Source organism: Balaenoptera acutorostrata, chromosome 14 (assembly GCF_949987535.1).
Source record: "Balaenoptera acutorostrata chromosome 14, mBalAcu1.1, whole genome shotgun sequence".
In the NCBI taxonomy this organism is placed as follows: domain Eukaryota; kingdom Metazoa; phylum Chordata; class Mammalia; order Artiodactyla; family Balaenopteridae; genus Balaenoptera; species Balaenoptera acutorostrata.
In genome coordinates, this window is record NC_080077.1 from 74,838,035 (window position 1) to 74,863,118 (window position 25,084).

The window sequence follows — 25,084 nt, forward strand, 5'->3', positions numbered from 1 at the left end:
CACCCTAAAAAAAATGCTCAGAACAGTGCCTGGCGCTTGGTGAGCCTCATGCCAGTTTTGGCTTTACCATCACTTTCTTAGAGAAAACAGTTTTTTTCCATTGAATAGTGTTATTTATTCACCTATGGGAATGATCTACTTACCTTATGAAACTGAACAGCCCTAAGCAGATGAGCCCTGGGTAAATGCACGTATTTTTCTATTTCTGAATTGTGGGTAGGTGTGTTCACTTCTCTTTGCATCTTTTCTAACTGTGGAAAGATAGGGTTGGATCAGATGATCCTAAGGCCCTTTCCAACACTAACGTGCTGTGATTCTAGAATAAATTGTCTCTTCTTGAACAAGTTTTAAGAAACGGAGAGTCAAGTACAGTTGTTTCCACGTTCACCTGTAACAGAGAGAACCACACCCTAGAACGATTGCCTAGATTTCCTGCAGCCATATTCCAAATTGTGTGGGATGTCTCCAGAAAGTCAGCATTAACACAGCCACCAATTTCCCTAAAAGCGAAACGGGCATATCTTCAAAAATAATTACATCTAACCCATCTTAGCTTCATAATGATATTAGTTCTTAAAGATCTGGTGAATGTCTTATCTTCATTTAGGAAGGTTACATGATCCCTAAGTCACTCAAACAGTGCTAAAACCACTTAAAGTAGTCCCCATGAATTTTAAAAGACCAACTTCTAATAGGTAACAGTTTTCCAAATTGCAATTTTTCATAAACATATGAAAAACTTAGGCATGGAAAGACTAAACCCATGTCACTATCAGTTGCCAGGGACAACATGACTTTCTGGTTAGAAAATAGTAACTGGAGAATGTCAATGGAAGTCATTTTCAAAATTATAATTGATTATTATGAATTGTAAGCTGAAGGATTTTGGTAAACATTCTTTATGTTCTTTGGCAAGCAGTTTGTGAAGAAAAGATATGGCTAGATGAGAAAGGAATATATATATGTGTATATATATATACATCTATATGTATACATGTGTATATATATACATATATAGTATATGTGTGTGTATATATACATATATATGTATGTATATGTGTGTGTGTGTATATATATATATATATATATCTCCAAACTGAGTGTAAAAAAGACTTCTGGTAGTAATACATTTTTGATAATAGAATATTGTATAATGTCTTATTAAGAAATCACTTTCTTCACAGGCTGCATAATTTTGTACAGAAGCGAAACAGTGAGCTCTGCTTCTGTCTGTTGATTGAGAGCAGTAATTTACTTCCAGACTTCAAAAGAAAAATATTTAATTTGAGGTTTGGTTACTTTACAGTAGTCTTTGATTTTTCCTCACCATTTAAATTCAAAAGTTGCCCTTCATTCAATAAGTGTTAATTCAGTGTTTTAGGCATTTTGTTGAATATTAGTGGGAAAGATGAAAACAAGAGGAAACAGTTCCTGACACCAAAAAGCCATTCCTAGGCTGGGGTGGAGAGATGTACCAGGTGCTGAGGACACAGAGGCAGAGCACATAACCCACGTGTACCGGCGGTGGGAGGGGCAGGGCGTGTTGTGGCTGGTAGCAGTAGCGTGCAAGATAAGGTAAGGAAGCCCTCCCAGAGTTGGCATTTGACTCACTACGGTGCATTATGGCTGCAACTGAGTTTGCAGGGATGGGGAAGGGCCCAGAGACAGATGAGCTTGTTTGCCGTGCAGAGGAACCTGCATTTTATGAATCGGAAAGTTAAGGGGAGCCAGTGAAGGATTTTACAGAAGTAACTTTGTCAACGTTTTTCACTCAGAAAGATCACTCTGGCTGCACTGTAGAGGCTAGATTGGAGGAGGTAGAAGCAGAAAGCCCCCTCGGGTTGTGTTGGGTAAGCCTAAACTTGTCGGTAGCAGCCGTGGGACTGGAACATACATGAAATATATTAAGGAGGATTTGATGGCAGAGTACATGCATATTTTTCTGATTTGCCTTTTATTATTATACTGAGCCAGTGTGTACAACTAAGCATTTTCTAGCTACCTGGTATTGTGATTTGAAGAGACAAAATTTAAATTACGATGAAAATAATTATCTGAAGTTTAACCCTAGTGAGACCTTCTTAGCTTTATGTACTCCATTAAAACAGTAGATTAGATTGCTGCAGGTTCTTTTAACAAGGGTATACAGTCTTGTGTGCTCTCTTATTTCCAGTTAAATTAAATCTCTCATTAATACATGACAGATTTCAAGATACTTGAAAAACTTTTTAAAAACTAACTTCCTGGGTTTCAGTGCCTTCTCATCCATATGCATTCAATTCCTTTTTGGTCTTCTATGACTTTTTCTGACTCTGTTGTAATGGCCTTTACTTATCTTTAGTTGTTTCTGCTTATATTTTTCTGGAACTATTTTATTCCCAGGATTTGGGGGTTCTTTCATGGCCCCTTCCCCATCACCAGTGACTCCTGCTCAGAATAACCTGCTACAGCCCAATTTTGAGGCAGCTTTTGGAACCACGCCTTCAACTTCTAGCAGCAGCTCCTTTGATCCGTCAGGTGAGGCAGTGATTTTCAAACATGCTTTTTATTTGTTCTGATTATAAAATACACCACCTAAGGTTAGCGCGATATCAGGAAATTTATAAGCAAATGTTGAGTGATGACCTTGTTTTAAAACTGTTCAATAAATCTCTCATTCTGTAACTTAAAGTAAATATTTTCTGTACATTTTGGTAGCTTTAAGAGTAACCTGCAATCCCTTTCTGTGTTTGTTTTTAACTTTTAGCAGAAATCTGACTTAACATGCACACCCATCTGTTTGCATGAGCTTACATGCACATAGTTTGGAGAAGGTTAAGGGAAAACAAATACTTTGTGCTAAATCTTTGTGCAGTATCTCAGTGTGTGGACACTCCCACTGCTGTTGCTTACACCCTCTGAAGCTTGCCTGGCCCTTGGTTTTATGAAGTTGACACAAATAGTATTCTTTGCCTGCCTTTAACCTTTCATCCTGCTGTCATTTTGTTTGTATTCTCTTCCATTCTACTCTTCCCATGCTGGGTCCTTACTACAAATTTTCAATTGGTGAGTTTTTGGCAATCAAATGTGTTTCAGAAACACCCTAAATATATCCCCTGCCTGACAATTTGGTTGCTTCCTTTGCCAGTGCCTAGTTGAATGCTATCGTTTTTTTCAATTTAGAATTATTGTAGAGTGGTATGTATGGTAAATATGCATAGTTTTTTGATAAAAAATTAACAACCATAAAATTTTTGACATAGTTATCAGCAATAACTTTTGTGGAAATCCTATGAGCCTGCATTTTGAATGGTCTTTCTGTATTCCAGGAACTAAACAAGTGATCATTTGTTATATGCTGATGAGGAACCATCCATAATGTCATGATTCCTGATGTTTAAAATAGTGTTTACTGTAGCTGTGCCCTTAAAGTTAGAACCAAAAGTGAATACTGTAATGAGAGAAGAAAATCAAAATTCTTACTTCTACAATATGGTCAGCTGTTTTTCAGATACTTATTACTAGGTACCGACCATTAGATCAGGTTTTATTCCAGCACTGATTTCATAGAAACTAGGAGATTCGGCCTTCCTTTCTCGTTTAAGAATTGTTATAAAAGTAAGCATTGTAAATACTACACACTGAGCGCCTATATAAAGCAAGCATTATAATAAAGGCGTGACATATATTATCTATTTTAGTTTTCACAACAAACCCGTGTAGTAGTGGTACTCTCCCCACTTTCAAATGAGAAAACTAAAGCTCAGTCACTTTCTCAGAGTCACACGTTAGTGAGGCATGCTGCTGAATTTGAGCCCAGTTCTGATGCCAAAGTCTGTGCTCTTTCCTGTACATTATACAGATTTTCTTTTCCACCTTCACGTTCATTAGTATTTTCATACTTCATGAGTAGACATATGCAGAGATGTTCTTTTTTGGTGTCATAGTCGTTAAAAGTGTGAATGAAGTGCCTTCTTTTGTAAGATTGTAAATACATTGACTTGTTTCCATAGTTTTTCAAAAGGCAGTGCCCCTTTAATTTTGCATATGGGTTTTTTTGCAGTTATTCTGAACCCGGTCTATTTGATTTCCAGTGTTTGATGGTCTAGGTGATCTTCTGATGCCAACCATGGTGCCAGCCGGGCAGCCTGCGCCCATCTCCGTGGTACCTGCCAGTTCTGCGGTGGCAGCAAGCAAAGCTCTTGGCAGTGATCTTGACTCGTCTCTTGCCAGCTTAGTAGGCAGTGAGTAATATAGTTTTCTTTAACAGAATCACATGTGAATTTTCTTCTCTATCCGTTCGTATGTATTGTTTCTGGATTCACTTACAGGCGAGTGTGTCAAGGAGCGGACAGAAAAATTCTTAGTGCTTTACCCAGTACAGTTCCTTGGAAGATACACAGTCACTATGCCGTTGTCTCCCAAGCAATACCCAGGACACTTTTAATCTAAATTACCGAAGGTGTAATTAGAGAGCATGTACAAGTATGAAACCCACTGTATTATGTTTAAGAAGTACTTAATTTTTTATTTCTCTTGGAAATAACATAGAGTAGCTTAAATGCAGTGTACTTACCAATTGAGTATCCAAGTTCGTTTCAGTTACTCATTGAACAAGTATTTACTGAGCACGAGGCGGTCTTCCAGGCTCTAGAGATAAATCATGAACAAAACAGGTATAAATTTCTATTCGTAAGGTGCTTAGAAGGGCAGAGACAAACATTAAATGTTTTCAAATAAATAAATTTTCTAGTGCCATGGAGGACAAAAATAGAACACGCAAAGAGGGATTGTGAGTCCTACAGAGTGGGAGTTAGAGTAGGCCTCACTGAGAAGGTAAAATTTGAGCAAAGATTTGAATGTAAAGGAATTAACCATATGGATATCTGAAGGAGAATATTTGCAGGCAAAAGAGAGAGCCAGTGCAAAAGCACTGGGGCAGAAGATTGCCTGGCATAGTCAAGGAGTACCAATGAGATTAGTGGCTAGAGCTGGATAAGTGAAGGAGAGGGTCCTAGGAGATGAGGGCAGCTATTATAAAGATTGCCTTTTTTAAAAAACTCTGAATTTAATTTTTTAATAAGGTGAATGGGTTTACCGTCACAGATACCTTTCATTTTACTCAAGACTATATCAAAAATTTAGCAGATCCCTGAGACAGACCTTTTTTCCTATGCATTATCCTGTGGACATACTTTTTTTCCCATTCATTGTCCTTGGTCTGGACATTCATGAAAATGCTTTGATGACACCCACGGAGAGGTTATTTGAATATTTCTTCCTACTTTAAAATTTCATCTTACTGATGGATAGTCTGCAGTAGTAACTGCTTTTACTGAATATTATAAGGTACTGTCTAGATCTTCCTTCAGAAATAAAGACTTTATACCTCCAGGGCTGAAAGTGCCACTAGCACACATCCCTCAGGTGGCAACCACTTTTAAAATTATCTCAGCTGAAGAAAGCAGACCCACTTGAGAAATAGCCAGACAATCTGGATAAAGAAGCACAAGTTCGAAGTAGTCACATTTTGCAATATCAAAACTTCTACAAAGCTACAGTCATCAGGACAAATGGTATTGGCTTAAGGATAGAAAGATAGACCAATAGAACAGAATAAAGATCTCAGAAATAAACCTCACATATATTGTCAAACAATTTTTTCAAGGATTCCAGGACCATTCAAAGTGGGAAAGGACAATCTTTACAAAAAATATGCTTGGATAACTGGATAGCCACGTGCAAACGAATGAAGTTGGGCCTCTTCCTTATACCATCCACAAAAATCAATTCAAAATGAATCAAAGATCTAAATGTAAGAAATAAATCTGTAAAACTCCCAGGAAAAAAACTAAGTACAAGTCTTTATGACCTTAAATGAAGCAGTGGCTTCTTAGATATAATACTGAAAATACAAGCAATCAAAGAAAAAATAAATTAATAAAAATTTGTCAAAATTAAAAACTTTTGTGTTACAAATTAATACCATCCAGAAAGTGGAAAAACAACCCATAGAATGGGAGAAAATATTCCCATATATCTCATAAGGGACTTGTATCCATAATATATAAAGAACTCTTACAATTCAATAATAAAAAGTAAAACAACTTAATTTAAAAATCGGAAAAGGATTTGAATAGATATTTCTCCAAAAAAAGAGCACAGGTGGCCAATAAGTATGTGAAAAGATGTTGAATGTCATTAGCCATCAGAGAAATGCAAATCAAAACCACAATGACAGGCCACTTCACACTCTCTAGGAAGGCTATCATCAAAAAGATAATAACAAATTTTGGCTAGGATGTAGAGAAATTAGAATTCACACAGTGCTGGTAGGGATGTAAAACGATGCAGCCTCTTTGGAGAACAGGTTTACAGTTCTCCAAAAGTTAAACATAGTTTCCATGTGGTACAGCAATTTCACTCTTAGCTATACATCCAAGAGAATTGAAAACATATGTCCACATGACTTGTACACACATATTCACAGAAGCAATTTTTATAACAGCCAACAGGTGGGAACAACCCAAAAGTCCATCAGCTGTTGAACGGGTAAACAAAATGTGGTACATTCGTAAAATAATTAATCAGCCATAAAAAGAAGATGAACCTTGAAAATATTTTGCTAGGTGAAAGAAGCCAAATACAAAAAGCCACATTATTCTATGATTACATTTATATGAAATGTCCAAAACAGGGGAATCTTTAGAAGCAAAATGTACATTAGTAGTGGTCAGAGTGACTGCTAATGGGGATGGGGATCCCTTTGGGGTGATGAAAATGTTTTGAAATTAGAGTGTGTTAATGATTTCACCACCTTGTGAACATACTTTTTGCACTGAATTTTACTCTTTAACAGTATGAATTTTATGATCTGTGAATTGTATCGATATTTTTAGAAGTCTCATCTTACTGTACACCCATTAGAATGACTAAAATTTTTAAAAGAAGAGAAGAGCTGACAATACTTTGTACTTACCAAGGGTGTGGAGCCTCTGGAATTCTCACACTTTGCTGGTGGGAATACAACATGGTGTTGCCATGGAAATCAGTTTAGCAGTTTCTTATAGTTAAACCTGTACTTAATATGACTCAGTAAATGCATGTCTAGGTACTTGTCCTAGAGAAATGAAAACATATATTCTCACAAAAACGTGTCCATGTATCTTTATAGGAGTATTACTTTAAAATGCCAGAAACAACCGAAATGTCTTTCACTGGGTAAATGTATAAACAAACTGTGGTAAACCCCTTCATTAGAATACTACTTAGAAATGAAAAGGAATGAACTATTGATGTACACAAGAGCACAGATGAATCCCAAATACATTATGCTAAGGGAAAGAAGCCAGACACAAAAAAATTACATACTGGTAACTCCACTTATACAGTTTACTTTTGTTAAGGTAAACTGTTATAGGGAATATATCAGTGATTGCCAGGGTTAGGAGTAAGGGGAAGTTTGGGTTGCAAAGAGAGAATATTTTTGAGTGATTAAATTGCTGTGAATCCTGATTGTAGTGATGATTACGTGAAGCCATGTATTTGTCAAAATTTATAGAAACGTACAACACCCCCCAAAAAAGTCCCACTGAATTTCACTATAAGTAAATATTTTATTAATGAAAATATACTCCAAAACTGAAAAAAAATTTATCTTCATACTCCTTATCAATATTGCAGCTTTGCTTTTTTACAGAAATTGACAAGCTGAACCTAAGACTTATATGGAAATGCAAGGAAGCCAGAATAAGCCAAAACATTTTGAATAAAGAAGAATCATTTTGAAAGACTCACACTTCATGATTTCAAAACTTAACTACAAAGCTACAGTAATTAAGATGAGTGGTACTGCATAGGAATAGGCATATACATCAGTGGAATAGAATGACAGTCTAGAAATAAGCTTACACGTCTATGGTCAGTTGACTTTCAACAAAGGTGCCAGGACAGTTCAATGGGAAAAGAGGAAAAGAATCACCTTTTCAACAAACAGTGCTCGGACAAGTGGATATCCACATGTAAAAGGATGAAGTTAGACTTTTTATTTACCCCAAAGTAATTAATTCCAAATGAATCTAGAGCTAAGTGTAGGAGTCAAAATGATGAAACTTTTAGAAGAAAATTTATGAGTAAATATTCATGACCTTGGATTAGATAATGTTCCTAGATATGACAGCAAAAGCACAAGCAACAGTAGAAAATAAAAGATAAATAGGACTGCATCAGCATTAAAAACTTTTGTGCTACCCAGGATATCATCAAGACAGTGAAATACCCAGAATAAGTAAAGAACTCTTATAACTCAATAATGAAAAGACAACCCAATTTTTAAATGGTCAAATGATTTAAAAAAGACATTTCTAAAAAATAAATAAATAAATAAATAAATAAATAAATAAAAAAGACATTTCTCCAAAGAATATATACATGTGGCCAATGTACACATGAAAAGAGGCTCAACATCAGTCATCTGTGAAATGCATATCAAAACCACAGTGAAATATCACTTCACACCCATTAGGATGGCTATAATGAAAAAGACAGATCATAACCAGTCTTGATAAGGATGTGGAAAAATTAAAACCCTCTAACATTGCTGGTGAGAATGTAACATTGGGCAGCTGCTATGGAAAGAAGTTTGGCAGTTTCTGGAAATGTTAAACATAGAGTTACCACTAGGCAGAGATGCCTAGAAAGCTCTCCCCCAGATCTCTGCTCAGCTTTGCGTAAGCTTCACCCCTATGAGGCCTCCCTTGAACACCCTATTTAATCCTGCCTGCCCCTCACTCTCAGCCTACCCCACCAGCTCCCCGTTACCCTGCTTTCCATTTTCCGTAGGCTTGCCGTATCACCTTCTAGCAGCCTGTATACTCTTTTATTATTTTATTGTTTTATCATCCATCTCACCCCATCAGCATGCAAATTCCTCTGGGGTTGGGCTCTTTGTTTTTGTAACTAACCTATCCCAACTGCTTAGAACAGTGCCTAGCATATGTAGGGTTCAATAAATATTTGCTGAAATAATAAATGAATTGAGATTAGAGCAGAATGATTAAGCCCGTTGGGTCAGGAGTCCCCAAGGCCACCCACATATTTGTAGATTCGCTAGAAGGACTCAAGGGAGTCGGCGCGTAGCTGTACTCACAGCTAAGGTTTATTGCAGCAGCATAGTAAGGATACACAGCTGGATCATCAGGGGAATAGACACAGGCAGAGTCCAGAAGAATCCACACATGGACTTCCTTATGCTCTCTCTTCCCCTTGAGGGGAAGAACACACAAAAATGCAGCCACACATAGGATGTTCCTGCCCAGGAAAGCCCTTTAGAGACTTGGCATCCAAGGTTTTTATTGGATGCTAATCCTGTAGGCACTCTGCCTAGCATGTACCAAAATATCAGTCTCGTGGAAGGAAAGCAGATTTTCAGCATACACCTTGCTTGTACAGTTTAGATACAGTGATCCACGCTTATCATTAGGAAAACTTTTATCTCAGTGTAGAGAACAATTTATATTAGCCAGGTCCCCGGCCACACGGGCCTTCCTAAGATAGCAGTCTCAAGCCTGCTACGTTCACTCTTTTCTGGACACCAGTTGACATTCAAGTATGATCCTTAAGAATAACGTGAAGTGAAAGAAAATGTTAGACTTGAGAATATGTTTCCTAACGTGGTTTCTCCTTTGTAAAACTAAATGCAGTCATTTGTAGGCAAAATATGGACTTTTTCTAGACCTCTGATTCTTTGCTCTTTTAAATGTCATATCATTTAAGCTGAGTATAGAGGTTTAAATTCTTTTTTTCTTCTATCCATTTATAGATCTTGGAATTTCTGGTACCACGTCCAAAAAGTAAGTGTTTTTGAAATTGTCTGGTTTTCTTATGAGAAGTGTATCTGTACTTATTTGAGACTATCAGACAGTGCACTCATTGGAGTAATTACTCATTCCCAGGCTAGGTAACTGCAAAATTGGTTTTTATGTCATTCCCAGTTTTTGTTTTTGTTGTTATTCTATTGGAACCTCCAAACTATTGGCTCTGCAGTGAGAAGGAATAATCGATTTCGGCCTCCATATTGTCACTAAGTATATCTAGAAATATTTGGGAATTGTGGTTTGAATACTTTAGTAGCTTTAAATTGTAGATTCATTATAATCTTCGTAACTAACGTTGATTTTAAAAACAGTCTCATGGGGGTCAGTTTTAGGGAAGAGCAGTAAAAATGACAAACAACGTACACTTTTTTTAGATGCATATTTCGACGTCTCTGAAATCGGGATGCATTTAACAGTAGATGTAATCCTACAGTCACTTGAAGGCAGGTTGTAGTCGTGACATAGTTATGTGAAGCCTTCTTTTGAACCCTGTAAGATCCAGAAAGTGCCATTATGGATTCATCTTCAATTCAACAAAGGATACACAGTATTTATGATATACTTATTTGGCATTTTTGTAACCAGTGATGAATTCAGCTGCATTTTGTGGCACATTTTTCCATTAGAAGTGACAGGAAATTCTTGTCATCCCTGAGGTCTAAACTCTAATTGATTTTGCTTTTTTGTCAAATGCTCTTAAGGTCTCTTAGGTGAGATATGGTAAGCCTCCTCTATCTGTTTTAACCTGTTCTCTTTATTACCGCGTGACCCAAACAGACTGCTTCTGACCCCAGATAAACGTATTCAGTGAGCCACACACCATTCTTTTCTGATTGTGCGTTTGTCTCTTTGTCTGTTTTGCATGCTTGATTTTAGGGGAGATCTTCAGTGGAATGCCGGAGAGAAGAAGTTGACTGGGGGAGCCAACTGGCAGCCAAAAGTAGCCCCTGCCACCTGGTCAGCAGGCGTCCCACCCAGTGCGCCCTTGGTATGTAGCCCCCAGAGGCCAGGGCAGCGCGGGCACTTTGCCAGCTTCCAAGTGTATAGAGCAGGGTCCGCGTTGCTGAATTTTGCTACTGACGTTGTACTTTTTCACCCACATTGAAGAAATAGGAGCAAGATGCCATATTTACCAAAATGCAAATTTCACTGACTTTAATAAAGATTATGACCTATCTTTTTTATTTTAATTATTTCAAAATAGTATTTATGCTTCTTCAGATATTAGTCCTTTATTTGTACAATTATGGAAATGATGCTTCAAAACATGTAATATCATTGATCGTTCTCTGTGTTTTTACCACATTTCTTGCCCAAATTTCCTGATGGCCATAAGAAGTAATGAAAACTTGTTTTCTTACCAGAAAGATTGGGCAGTTTTCTATTGTGTAAGTGAACTTTCATTTTAAAACCCTATGGATTCTTCTCACCATTTTTTCAATTTGAAACGACTTTCACCATCTTTTCTATAAAATTTAAATAGGTTTCTTTTCTGTATATTAAATTTCCATCAGTATATTAATACCACCATTCACTCTGTGAAAGAGCATATCACTGGAAATAAAGACTTAATTATTACTTAGTGTGATTTGCCACCACAAAAAGTACGTTTCCAAGATAGCAAAATTTACTATTTTTCTATATATGCCCCATATTTAGCAGAACTAGGCTAGCTACTGTTTCCCCAGCTCACCCGTAGTTTTTCACCTTTGCTTACACCTTCACCTGTCTAATTCACCCATCTCTAAGGTTTTCTTGATGCCATCCTCTCCTTGTTGCCTGAATTAATTCCTAACCATCACCTGCCAACCCCAGCCAAACAAGCATGCATGGAAGTGAATTAATGTAAATTAGAATATAAACATTTTAGATAGACTCCATTAAAAATGATGTGTTCCAGAAATTTATTTAAATATCTGAGTTTTTGAATTCAGAACACATTTTCTTTTTTTTTTAAACTTTTTATTTTATATTGGAGTACAGTTGATTAACAGTGTTGTGTTAATTTCAGGTGTACAGCAAAGTGATTCAGTTATACATATACATGCATCTATTCTTTTTCAAATTCTTTTCTCGTTTAAGTTGTTACATAATATTGAGCAGAGTTCCCTATGCTATACAGTAGGTCCTTGGTTATCCATTTTAAATATAGTAGTGTGTACAAGAACACATTTTCTTTTAAACAATTTTATACATAGTAATGTTTTTACACATAGACAGTTTCATAACGATTTTATAAATAAAAATAAGCTCAAATCAATCTGAAAAAGGCCTCTTGAATCAAAATTTACCACTAAACAGTACTAATAGTATTAATTGAACTACAGTTTATACCGTAGTTTCTATAGGAAAATACATTCTGTGCTCAGACTTGGTTCTCAAAACCCACTTCCTCTGGTCTGCCCACTCCACCCCCTGGTGTTTGTAAGAGAGCAGGAAATTCAAGGACTGATATTCTCTGCCTTTGGTGAGTTCAAAGTCTGAACGAACTTAATTTTAAGAAGTGATTTCTAAAAGATAACAATGAGAAGATTGCCTATTATATATGGATATTTACCTCTTCAAATCTTTCTTTTCATTATTTAGAAACAATGCTTAAGAGGGCCATTTTTGTATTTAGCTATAAATAGAGTTCCATTTTAATTTTTATAAAGGATACTTAGTAGAAAGCTACCAGTCTCTTAAACTGAGCTATGCCCAGGATAACCATATAATTTATTCCCCAAACTAGGGCTCTTTAAGGGTGAAAGGGAGCATAATTATTACCCTGGGACCCCAAGCATGTGCCTGGTACCTGGTGGCCCACATAGATGCTGAGACCATAAGCAGGTAGCACTCTGGGCCTAGGCAGCTGCACTCCATTCTTTTTTTTTCTTTTTTAATTGACATAAAGTTGATTTACACTGTTGTGTTAATTTCTGCTGTACAGCAAAGTGATTCAGTTATACACATATACGTATTTTTTTTCATATTCTTTTCCATTATGGTTTATTATGGGATATTGAATATAGTTCCCTGTGCTATACAGTAAGACCTTGTTGTTTATCCATTCTCTATATAATAGTTTGTGTCTATTAACCCCAAACTCCCAGTCTATCCCTCGGCTGCACTCTGTTCTTAAATACAAAAACGTTGTTGGGGGTAGAGGGAGAGAGATTCAATAAATGTAAATAACATCCCTAAAGAAAGAGAAAGCTTCTTTAGAACGGATCTCATAAATCTGTTAATACTGCATATTGACATGAAAGCTCACAATTTATATTATCATCACCAAATTAAAAGAACTAATTTTTCTGTTCTGTTCTATGCAAAATTAAAGAGACCTTATCTGCAGTCCTAAGAAGTTTATATTTTAGTATTGTTGCCCTTATCAGCAGGATAAAGCTGTTTAATGTTTTTTAACAGGTTAGTTTCAAAACAGTCATGGAGGGAAGGGCGATGAGAATACTGGCATCTGGCAGATCAGCTGTAGGTTTAAAAATTTAAAAAAGGTTGGAGCCAGAGGTGAGGATGGAAAGTAAGACAAGAAAGAAAAGTCTCAGGTAGAATCCACACAACTGGGGATAATTGTGAACAAACACACCAAGACACTGGTTGCCCAGGTTTGTATGTGGGGCAGTTTGCTAAGTAATGAGACCATTACCCCAGAAGGGGAACAAGGGAGAAGTCCTTTAAAAACGGTATTGAATTGGAGAGCTTCCTTGGCCATCACCTCCCCTGAGATGAAGATTTTAACCATACAAGGTTAAGAATTCATCAGATACTTAATTAACAACTCTCTTGCTTCTTCAGGCCCACAAGGCTGCCAGTGATCTGATTGTCAGGCACCATCCCTGAGACTGAGATTAATGTTCTCGTATTTTTAAACCCCAGAACTCCTTATTTTTGTTTATGAAGCAGAAAAACTTTACATTGTTCATAATGAAACTCCAGAAAGTTAAAGACAGTAGGCTTTAGCATAAAGTGTCCACAGCAGCTGTGGAAAGAGAAACTAGAACAACAGAAATAATTTATTAGGAGGGCAGAGTTACATGTAGTCCTATTTCTTTTGTCTATTTTCTTTAACATTTTAGGTAATAATATGAAGGCTGTCCTATGCAGTTATTTTATCATTATTAACCCTCACTTAGTTGTGTAAAAACTCACTGCCTGGGGACTTCCCTGGTGGTCCAGTGGTCAGGACTCTGCACTTTCACTGCCAAGGGCCCGGGTTCAATCCCTGGTCAGGGAACTAAGGTCCCGCAGGCCACAGGGCGAGGCCAAAAAAAAAAAAAAAAAAAATTCACTGCCATTTACTCCATTTACTGTAAAGCTCTTCTTCCTGAACAAAGGTGTAGCCTTGCTTTTACTTGGTGGTGCAGCTCTAAAGTTTTTCAGACCATAGAACCCAAGTTATATCTAAAAACCTTTAGCAGGACTGGCATATCATCATGGCCATCAAGAGGGTTACTCATTCCTAGTTTTGAGCACAACAGACCTGTTAAGTTTCCATCAGACAAACTAGGAAGGTACTTGCAACTCAGAAATATGTGCATTTTGCAGGAGGCCACAGAATCCACAGTTCTCCCCCTGAAAACAACTAATCTTTATATGCCTGTAGGTGAAACATTTTGTTGAGTGTTTAAAAAGAAAACAACTTGTAAAACCTTAGGATAAATAATACTGAGGGAGTAAATTATTAAGAGTTAATCTACCGTTTGAGCAAAATGACAAACTTAGACTCTTTAAATTTTTTGACCCATTTGTCTGATCAGGATTATCTGCAGGTTCATTTTATTTTGGTAGCTTTTTTCTTTCACAGTCTTAAGTCCTAATGATACAATTCTTGTAAATACAGTTATTATTGTATGGTACAATTCTGATAAAATATGCAATTCTGGGTCTATGAATAGCCTACCACCTAACCTGTTGAAATGATGAGTAGAGTGAATCTGAAGTATAATACTTCTTCTGTAGGGGAGGAAAAATAACTTTCCTTCTATCCTTCTGAATTCTTAGTAGAGACTCCTGTAATAAAAGACGTATGAACAAGAGAAAAACAGAAGTTTATTAACATATATGCCTCATATATACAGGGAGATACCCAGAGAAAAACATGAGTAACTCCCCAAGGTGGCCCAAGCCACTGGCTTAAATATACCATCTTCAGCTAAAGACAAAAGAAAGAATGATGTGGGGAGGTTACCAGGAAGAGCAGGGTCAACAAAGGTAGGATTTGTTATGTAGATTTAAGTCAGTGACTTCTCCATTGATAAGATTCTCTTGTGATTTAGTCATCCTTCTCTTCCCGGTACGGAGAAGGAGACACCCTTACAAGTGAAGATTTCCTTTATAAATCTAAATGTCCCTTACAAAAGTTTAATTTCTACTGTTTTCAGAGTTTCTCCTGCTGTTCTTCAAAATAATCAGCTCAAAATCATCCTTATGCCAAAGAAGCATTTGGGGGCGGGGTGGGTTTTTCGGCTACCCTTTGGATTTTCTTTCTTTTTAAAAATTTTTGAGATAAATTTATGTAACATTAAATTCACCATTTTCACAACTTTAAAGTGTATAATTCAGTGATTTTTAGTATATTTTTGATGTTGTAAAACCATCACCATTCTCTAATTCCAGAATATCTCCATCACCCCAAAAAGGAACACAGTCTTTCCTAATTTTCCCCTTCCCTATCCCATGACATCCAAAAATTTACTCTGTTTCTATGGATTTGCCTATTCTGGATTTTTAATATACACAGAATCATATACTTTGGAGGCTTTTGTGCCTGGCTTTTTGGCTTCTTTCACTTAGCATAATGTTTTCAAAGTTGACCCGTGTTGTAGCATGTATCAGTACTTCATTTTTATATTGCTGACTATTCTATTGTTTGGATAAACCACATTTTGTTTATTCATTCATTAACAGATGGACATTTGTGTTGTTTCCACTTTTGGCTATTATGAAAGATGATTCTGTTATTTGTATACAAGTTTGGTAAGAATATATGTCCTCAGTTCTCTTGGGAACATATCTAGGAATGGAATTGCCAGGACTTGTGTGACTCTGTTGAGATTTTTGAGAAACTGCCAAACTTTTTCACAGCAGCTGCATCATCTTATGTTTCCACCAGCAATGCATAGGGTTTCAATTGTGGTTTTCATGTGCATTTCCTTAATGACTAATGATACTGAGAATCTTTTCATGTCCTATTGACCATTTGTATATCCTTTTTCAGAGAAATGTTTGTTCATGTCCTTCGCCCATTTTATAATTGGGTTGTCTTTTTATTGTTGAGTTCTAAGAGATCTTTATTATTCTGGATACCAGATGCTTATCAGATACATAATTCGCAAATATTTTCTCCCATTCTGTGAGTTGTCTTTCTTGGTAATATCTTTTAACACACAAAGTTTTTGATTCTGATAAGCTCCAATTTGTCTACTTTTATTGTTGTTGCTTTTGCTTTTGGTGTCATATTTAAGAAGCCATTGCCTAATCCAAAGTCTTAAAGATTTACACCCAGATTTCCTTCTAAGAGTTGTATAGTTTTATCTGTTACATTAGGTTTTTGACCTATTTTAGGCTCATTTTCATATGTGGTCCAAATTCTTTGTGTTGCATGTGGAAATCTAGTTAATCCCCGAAATATGTGTTGAAAAGACTGATTTTTCTTCATTTATTGGTCTTGACATTCTTCTCAAAAATCAATTGACCATAGATATATAGATTTATTTCCAGACTCTCTATTCTGTTGTATTGATCTATATGTCTGTTCTTATGCCAGTACCATAGTGTTTTGATCAATGTAGCTTAGTAGTAAGTTTTGAAAACAGAAAGTGTGAGTCCTCCAAATTTGTTCTTGTTTTACGAGGTTGTTTTGGCTATTCTGGGTCCCTTGCATATCCATATAAATTTTAGGTTCAGACTGTCCAGTTTTCCAAAAGAAGCAGTTGAAATTTTTATAGGGTTTGCACTGAATCTGTAAAGCAAATTGGGAAATATTGCCATCTTAACAATATTATCTTCCAGTCCATGAACAGAGAACATCTTTCTATTTATCTGAGTCCTCTTTAATTTCTTTAACAATGTTTTATAGTTGTCAGTGTACAAGTCTTATACTCTCTGTTAAATTTATTTCTAAGTATGTTGTTTTTAATGCTGTTGTAAATTAATTTTTTTATAATTGCATTTTTTTAGTGTTCATTGCTAGTGTAAGGTGAATGTCACATTGATTTTTGTATATTTATTTTGTATCCTGTGACTTTGCTGAACTTGTTTATTAACTCTGTTAGTTTTTTTGTGTGTGGATTCTTTAGGATTTTTTATATATAAGCTCATATCATCTACAAATAGATATAGTTTTATTTCTTCCTTTCTTTCTGGATACTATTTCTTTCTTTTTCTTACCTAATTGCCCTGACTAGACTTTCCAGTACATCTTTGTCTTGTTCTTAGGGAGAAAGCTTTCAGTCATTCAACATTAAGTACGATGTTAGCCATTAGTTATTTGCAGATGCCCTTTATCAGGTTAAGCAATTACCCTTCTGTTCTTAGTTTATTTAGTGTTGTTTTGTACATGAAAGGATGTTGGATTTCGTCAAATGCTTTTTCTGCATCTACTGAGATGATCTTTTTTTCTTATATTCTATTAATATGACATATTACATTGATTGAGCTTACCTTGCATTCCTGGTATAAATCTTACTTGGTTTTGGTGTGTAATTCTTTTAATATGCTGCTGGATGTGGTATGCTAGTATTTTGTTGAGAATTTTTGTATCAATGTTTGTAAAGGATTTGGTCTGTAGTTTTCTTTTCTTGTGATGTCCTTGTCTGGCTTTGGTATCACAGTAATACTGGAATCAAAGAATAATTAGAAAATGTTCCCCTTCTATTTTTTTTTTTTTTTTTGAGAGCTTGAGAAGGATTGAAATTAGTTCTCCTTTATAAATGTAATAGAATTGACCAGTGAAGCCATCTGGTTTGGGGCTTTTCTGTGATAGAAGGTTTTTGATTACTGACTCAGTCTCTTTACTTGCTATACAACTATTTAGATTTTTCTATTTCTTCTTGAGTCAGTTTTCATAGTTTGTGTCTTTCGAGGAATTTGACCATTTCATCTAGATTATCTAATGTTTTAGCATGTAATTTCTGATAATATTTCCTCATAATTTTTTATTTCTGCAAGGTTGGTAGTAATATCTCCACTTCCTTTCCTGATTTTGGTCATGTAAGTTTCTCTCTCTTTCTTGGTTTGTCTACCTGAGAGTTTGTTAATTTTATTGATCTCTTCAGAGAACCAACTTTTGGTTTCTTCTAGTTCCTCTTTTGTTTTCCCATTCTCTATTTCACTTTTCTCTGATCTAATCATTATTATTTCCTTTCTCTGCTCACTTTGGAATTGGTTCTTTTTTCTAGCTCCTTATGGTGGAAGTTTAGGTTATTGATTTGAGATCTTTCTCCTGCATATGGTCTCTATGTTCTTGTTTCTTTGCATGCCTCATAATTTTTTGTTGAAACCTGGTCACTTTGAATATTATAATATGGCAGCTTTGGAAATCATGTTCTACCCCCTCCCCAAGGTTTTTGTTGCTACTTTTTTTGTTGTTTTGCTACCTTGGTTGGGGGGAGGGGGTTATTGTTTGTTTGTTTGTTTTGTCCTTTTAGCTAAGTGGTCAGCTAATGATTAGACAGATACTACTTAAACTCCTGGAACCAAAAATATCTCCCAGTCTTTGCAGAGGGGCTCTGAGTGTGTATTAGGCATGACTTCAGACTCAACCAGGCAGTTTGCAACTCTACCTTAGCGATCACTGCTGCTTTCTTAAAGCCTCAAAGTCAACCCAGAGGGTTTCCCTGGTGGTGCAGTGGTTGAGAGTCTGCCTGCCAACGCAGGGGACACGGGTTTGAGCCCTGGTCTGGGAGGATCCCACATGCCACGGAGCAACTGGGTCCGTGAGCCACAACTACTGAGCCTGCACATTTGGAGCCTGTGCTCCGCAACAGGAGAGGCCGCGACAGTGAGAGGCCTGCGCACCGCGATGAGGAGTGGCCCCCGCTTGCCGCAACTAGAGAAGGCCCTCGCACAGGAACAGGGACCCAACACAGCCAAAAATAAATAAATAAATAAATAAAATTAAAAAAAAAAAAAAAAGTCAACCCAGAGGCATCTCACATCTTTCCTGAGCCTATGCACAGCCCTGGGCATGTGCATGGCTGTCTAAATTCCCAGGAGAAGGTCTGGGTTTTGCAAACCCTTAATCCTCAAAGCATCTCATTCTCCAGCCTTTCCTTCTGAGCTTTTTGTTTAGTCTGCTTTTTTTGCTGACTGATATCCATTGCCTGATACAGCAACAACTGAAACATTTGCCTTTAAGTATTTTCCGCAAATGTCTTCCGGTGACAACTTTAGCACTAGGTGGGTTCCCAGTTTGGCAAGATAGAGACAAGCCTTTTGAGGCAGTGTTTCCAGGGAGCCACCTATACACGAGACAAGGCAAAGCAAATAATTAAAATATATTCTGCTCCTCGTGGTACTATTACTGGGGCTGTGTGCTGTTATTTTCAAAGCTACAGCTGAACTGGAGAACAGTGGCTGGAACTCTAGGGTAAGTTAAAATGCCCCAAAGCTCAATGTTCTTACCAAGATTCAGCTGATTTTTTTTTTTTTTTGATTAAGTACTTTCTAGGCTGCTGCAAACTTTTAGTTAGTTTCCAGAGTTCCAAAAAAGTTGATTTTGACCATTTTTGCCTGTTTTTCCATTGCTTTTATGCCTAGGGGGACTCTTAGAGTTCCTTATTCCACCATTTTTGCTGATATCACTATAGTATTTTCTTTTTCAATTAGGATTTTGCTCTAATGGTTAACTTAAATTTAAGAGATTGCAGCAAGGTTAATTTTATGCATAAGGGAAATATTAGGGGTTTTGGTGTGTGACTGAAAACTATCAAACCTGTGCCTGGAATGGGATATATGTATGATATTATGTGCAGTCCTCTAAATGCTTCCTAAAACTTAGAATTAATTTTGGTCTTTGTGCAGATGTACAACAGTCAAAAGCCAGAGAGAAGCAAATATAACACAGAAAAGAATAATATAAAAATGGGGGGAAAAATGGAAACCAAGCATTAAAAATGTAAATGAAAGCATTCTTTAAATTTCTAATTCAGTGCCTATTGGAGGATATAATGATAGGAAAAGACAAGCTTAGAAAAATTTGTTTACAGTGAGGGTGGTATAAGGAGATAGAGAGGAAGCCCAGTGCTTGAGTGTAAGCTGAGCCTGAATAAGTGAACCCAAATAGCACCACAACAGTGAACATCAAGTTAGTAACCTTCTTCATATCATTGGCGTGGCGCTAGTGCCTTTTTTTTTTTAATTTAAAACTGAAATTTGAGATTTCTTTACATCTTTACACATACTTAAGGGCATGCATTTTAAAATTATATTCTGTCATTTTAAAACCAAATTATATTGGTTCTTTTTGTTGTTGTTTGTGTGTATGTGTGTGTGTGTGTGTGTTGTTTTGTTTTTATAGCAAGGAGCTGTACCTCCAACTAGTTCAGTTCCTCCTGTTGCTGGGGCCCCATCTGTCGGACAACCTGGAGCAGGATTTGGAATGGTGAGTGATGACCGGTGCTAAAAATTGTAATTAATACTTCTACGGCCTTCACCAAATCCCAGATTAACTATAGAATATAATTCTCCCCAAAATGCAGTAAAGTAAAATTTAAAAAGTTAAGTCATCTGCTTTAGACATTAAGTAGTCTACAAAGGGCATGATTGAGTCACTTATAAGACACTTAAATTCTGCCATGAAAATAATTTTTATAGTACACTGTTAATGTCATTTTTGGCATACTATTTACCAAACATATTTTTAGCTCAATCATCAAAATCCACTTTTAATCACTATACTAGGACTTTTCACTTACCACGTTTATCAGTAGCAAATTTTAGAGCCATTTTCCATAAAGAAACAAGTTCTCATCTCTTCAAGAACTGTGCTTCCAGAAGATGGATAAACAACAACAAACAAGCCTGGGTGGGGTGAGGATGCCGTGTGGCCAGCCAGGCCCCTACTGCACCTCAGTGATTCTCTGCCACCTGCCAGCCTCACAGCACCCATCGTTCAAAATTACAAATTATGCTTTCTCACAGACCTGGATTCCTCAGGGGATGTGGGGATATACGTATACGTGTAGCTGATTCACGTTGTTATACAGCAGAAACTAACAGAGCATTGTAAAGCAATTATACTCCAATAAAGATGTTTAAAAAAAAAAAAAAAGGAAAGAAAAATTTTCAGGAACGTATTAAAGACGTAAAGGTCAGGGCGTTGCCAGAGTAGGTTCCGCTCATGCTCTGAACCGCTCTGCTTTCCAGCCTCCTGCTGGGACAGGCATGCCCGCGATGCCTCAGCAGCCTGTCATGTTTGCACAGCCCATGAGGAGGCCACCCTTTGCAGCCGCAGCTGTACCTGGCACACAGGTCAGTTTTTGAATGTCCCGCCAAAGAATGACATCACTTTATACATGTAAAACGGTCATGGGACAAACTGTTTAAAGATATGTTTACCTGATACAGTCTTCATACCTGTTGCTTCAGAAGTAAAGGGAACATGGAAGAGAGAGGAGCAATAATGTGACATTTGGAGGAAAGTGATGGAAATAACTAACTGTCCTAAGGTCCCTCCATTCCTCTCCTACTTAATTCAGAAGGGCTCCTGAGAACTACCAGGTGTTTAAAGTATCCAGACATTTAGTCCGGGGAAAATGAGCAGCTCTGATCGATACTCTTATTATGTGTTCCCAGAGTTAGCCAGACGGAAAGGTAGGGACACAGTCCTCCAGATTGCCACGTTTGCCCGAGACCAGTAACACAAACTGCAGTGTGTTTGCCAAACTGCAAAGCCTGAGGGAGCAGTTCCCACAAGGCTGCCCTCACATCAGACCCTTCAGGTCCCAAGGGCCACCCTCACTTCCAACCACCTGCCTACAAATTTGAGGGTTCCCAGGACCATCCTCAGATTAGACAGTTTTCCAGAATGACTCATAGAACCCAGGGGAGCGCTAACTTTATGATGACAGTTTTAGTGTAGTAAAAAGATGCAAATCAGATCCAGCCAAAAGAAGAGATGCGTAGGGCAGAGTCTGGGGGGGGCCCACACATGAGGCTTCTTTGTCCTCAGGGATGCATTACCCACCTGGCATCAATGTGTGAGGATACGCAAGCCGTACTGCCAACCCAGGAAGCTTACCTGAGCTTCAGCGTGCAGGGTTTTTATTGAGGTTTCGTTAGATAGGAATGACTGATTGAGTTCAACCACATGGGAAATAATTCAGTCTCCAGCCCTCCTCCCTCCCTGAAGGTCAGGCTCATATCCTGTGGCCCAAAGACTTAACTCTGTAATCACATGGCTGGTCTTTCTGGCATGGCTAGCCCCCCACCCTGAGTCATCTTGTTAGCATAAATTATCAGGTGTGGTTCCAGACACCTGCCCTGAATAATAAAGACATTCCTGTCACTCAGGACATTTCCAGGGGTTGAGAGGTTACCTACCAGGGTCCAGAACAAAGGGCAAACCTCTCTTTAGATGAGGCCAAATTTCTTACTGCACAATGTGCTACCTTCATTTATGAAGGTGCTAAAATATATGCACTTGGTTGAACTGTTTTGCTGCTAATAGTGATGTTCATACTGATGAATCACCCTTTCTTTTTACTCTTATAAATTGCCTGGCCAAAGTGAAGGTATATGTAGAACCAAAGAGGTCACTGTGAGAAATTGATTTAGATGGAGACAGAACATTGTAACTACTAGCACCATGCTGAGCAAACCAAAACACATAGCTCAAATATATTTTAAGGACATCAGTAAATAGTTTCACTTCTATAATGTTTTTAATTTACCACACAGGTATTTATATTGTGTCAGCCAAGGAATCCTACTGTGAACTTTCTGAGTGTACTCTAATCCCCTTTGCTTCCTTGAATCATTTCTAAATTCATTTTCTACCTGTTCCCAGAATTTGCTTTCAGCTTCTTTACTTTAACCCTCAAAAGCCATAATGACCAGGAGAGAGAATGGTGGGTGTCCAGAGAGATGAATTTACAATGTAAGAGACTCTAGCCTTCAAGGCCATAGCCAAAGCACTGGCTTCATGAGAAATCTTCTGTTCTGCTCTCATACTAATGAATGCTGCCTAAAGTTGTTTGGAGGGAGTGGGGTGGTAGTGAGGAAGCTTTTAGGTGTAATAGTTGGTTTTAAATTTAATCTAGATATATTTAAATTCTAAGAAGGATCTCATTTATTGTGAATGTCTCCTTGATGGTTAACTATATCCATGACTACCTACCACCGTTTTGAAAAAAAGGAAAGATGTTCCTATTTTTATGAACTTGGAAGGATGTTGTTGAGATTTTTAAAAGTCATTGTATTTGGTGTGCAGAAAGCTTTAGAAATAAATTAATATAATTTTATTATTTAAGGTAGTTTTTCTGTGTGATACCAGTGTTACAGAGCATCAGTTTGTTTACTTAATTCAAAGAATGAAAATGAAAAATAGATGATATGATGAAAGCACAGTGTTTTCATCATTTAATTGAATTTCTGGTAATTTAGGAAATGGTATGCCATACTTACACAATTTTTAGATTGTATTTCCTATATCAGAGAAGAAGCATAGCTGATTATATACTAGATAAGAAAATAAACATGAGTTGGTAGCTTTAGAAAACAGAACAGTTTTCCATTACTGATATGTGGACTATTCCACTATTGCTCAGTTGGCTAGTATCACAGTGTTGTCATATCACCTAATTATTAATTATAGACCAGTCCTTGAGTTTCTTATTTTCCAAACAACTTTGACCCTTACCTCGGTCTTTCTATGAAATACGATCCCAGTTTTAAAAATGGAAATTTGACTGATAGATACTACAGTCAGTCAGTAGTTCATGGACATAGGAACAAATCTGAAACTTCTTACTTCTGGAGCTTTGTTTATGGAACCAATGAAAACATACATCCGTGCCCTACAATCCCAGGTCTCTGAGGTTTCCATCATGTTATAAGCCTAGGAAATTAATTAGACTCGAAGGATACATGTCAGTTATTGCTCTGCGTAAATTCCATGACCTTTTTCAAGGCCTTGGACCCTAACATTCCTGCAAAAGCCTGTTCCTAGAACTTATGTCTGTCACACAATGAAATAATTTAGGTATTCACTAAACAGAAACAAGGTAAGAAATTTTTTTGTTGCTTTTGCTGCAGGTTTAGTATGATTCTTCTCTATAGTCTGTAATAATTAGTCCTCTCTACAAGCTGGATAGGCAAGATTGGAATTAGCGACATTCATAACTAGGAGACTATTTGCTCATCTGAAACTAACAGTGCCCCAAAACTTGACAGGTTTTCACTTAAAATACTTTACTTAATTAATACTTTACTTAATTATTTAAATACTTTTTAAAATAATTTCTTAAGTAACTTTCTGCAAGCTGTTTTCTTCCCATTTTTCCTTCACACTCACTCTCACTCTAAGAGAAGTCATTTATATTCCTTTATTAGTTTAGTGGTACTAATAACTCAAAGTAAAATGCTTTGAATAGAGAAATTGTTTGGGTTTGTTGTTTTTTTTTAACTGTATATTCATAATAGCTTTAATGTGACTAGTTTTTCACATCTTCCCTAACTAATATCCATATTGTTCTACCAGAGTCCTCAAATTTTACTTTGGCTAGATTTGATGTCAAAGAATTTCAAGAAAGCCAATATCCTTTGAAGTGTGTTTTATAAATCCAAAATCTAAAACAACACTGTGACTAAGTAGAACAAAGTAGATTTTGTAAACTTTTAGCCATCTAATCTTCTGCATGTTTGTTTTCTGTGGTATGTGCTCAGCCTAATGCTTATCTATCTCTCTGTTTGCTTTCTGTTTCCACTATCTTGGGCTGGCTTTTCCCCCCTTAGCTTTCTCCAAGCCCTACACCTGCCACTCAGAGTCCCAAGAAACCTCCAGCAAAGGACCCATTAGCGGATCTTAACATCAAGGATTTCTTGTAAACAATTTAAGGTATCTAATATTGAGCTTTTCCTGTGGGCTTGTAATAATGACCTATGCTATGCTGAGCTATTTTATTAGGTATAATATTTGTACTTCTGTGTTTTTAATACATGTATATAATAATGATAATTTGAATGTTTATGCTTTTTAAATCAATATTGAAAGCTATCTTTATCAATGATTT

The 25,084-nt window shown here is 36.8% G+C and overlaps 1 protein-coding gene across 5 annotated transcripts in view; it reads left to right on the forward strand.

Annotated features, from left to right (window-relative positions):
* The window catches only part of SNAP91 (synaptosome associated protein 91), a 157,165-nt gene that overhangs the window by 128,733 nt on the left and 3,348 nt on the right, over window positions 1-25,084 (forward strand). For all 5 annotated transcript variants that reach the window (XM_057527741.1, XM_057527739.1, XM_057527740.1 and 2 more), the window contains 7 exons: window positions 2,383-2,517; window positions 4,074-4,223; window positions 9,800-9,830; window positions 10,731-10,842; window positions 20,371-20,454; window positions 21,219-21,323; window positions 24,807-24,909. In XM_057527741.1, coding sequence (XP_057383724.1) covers window positions 2,383-2,517; window positions 4,074-4,223; window positions 9,800-9,830; window positions 10,731-10,842; window positions 20,371-20,454; window positions 21,219-21,323; window positions 24,807-24,899 — 710 coding nt within the window. In that variant the 3' untranslated portion in view covers window positions 24,900-24,909. The remainder of the gene's footprint in view (window positions 1-2,382; window positions 2,518-4,073; window positions 4,224-9,799; window positions 9,831-10,730; window positions 10,843-20,370; window positions 20,455-21,218; window positions 21,324-24,806; window positions 24,910-25,084) is intronic.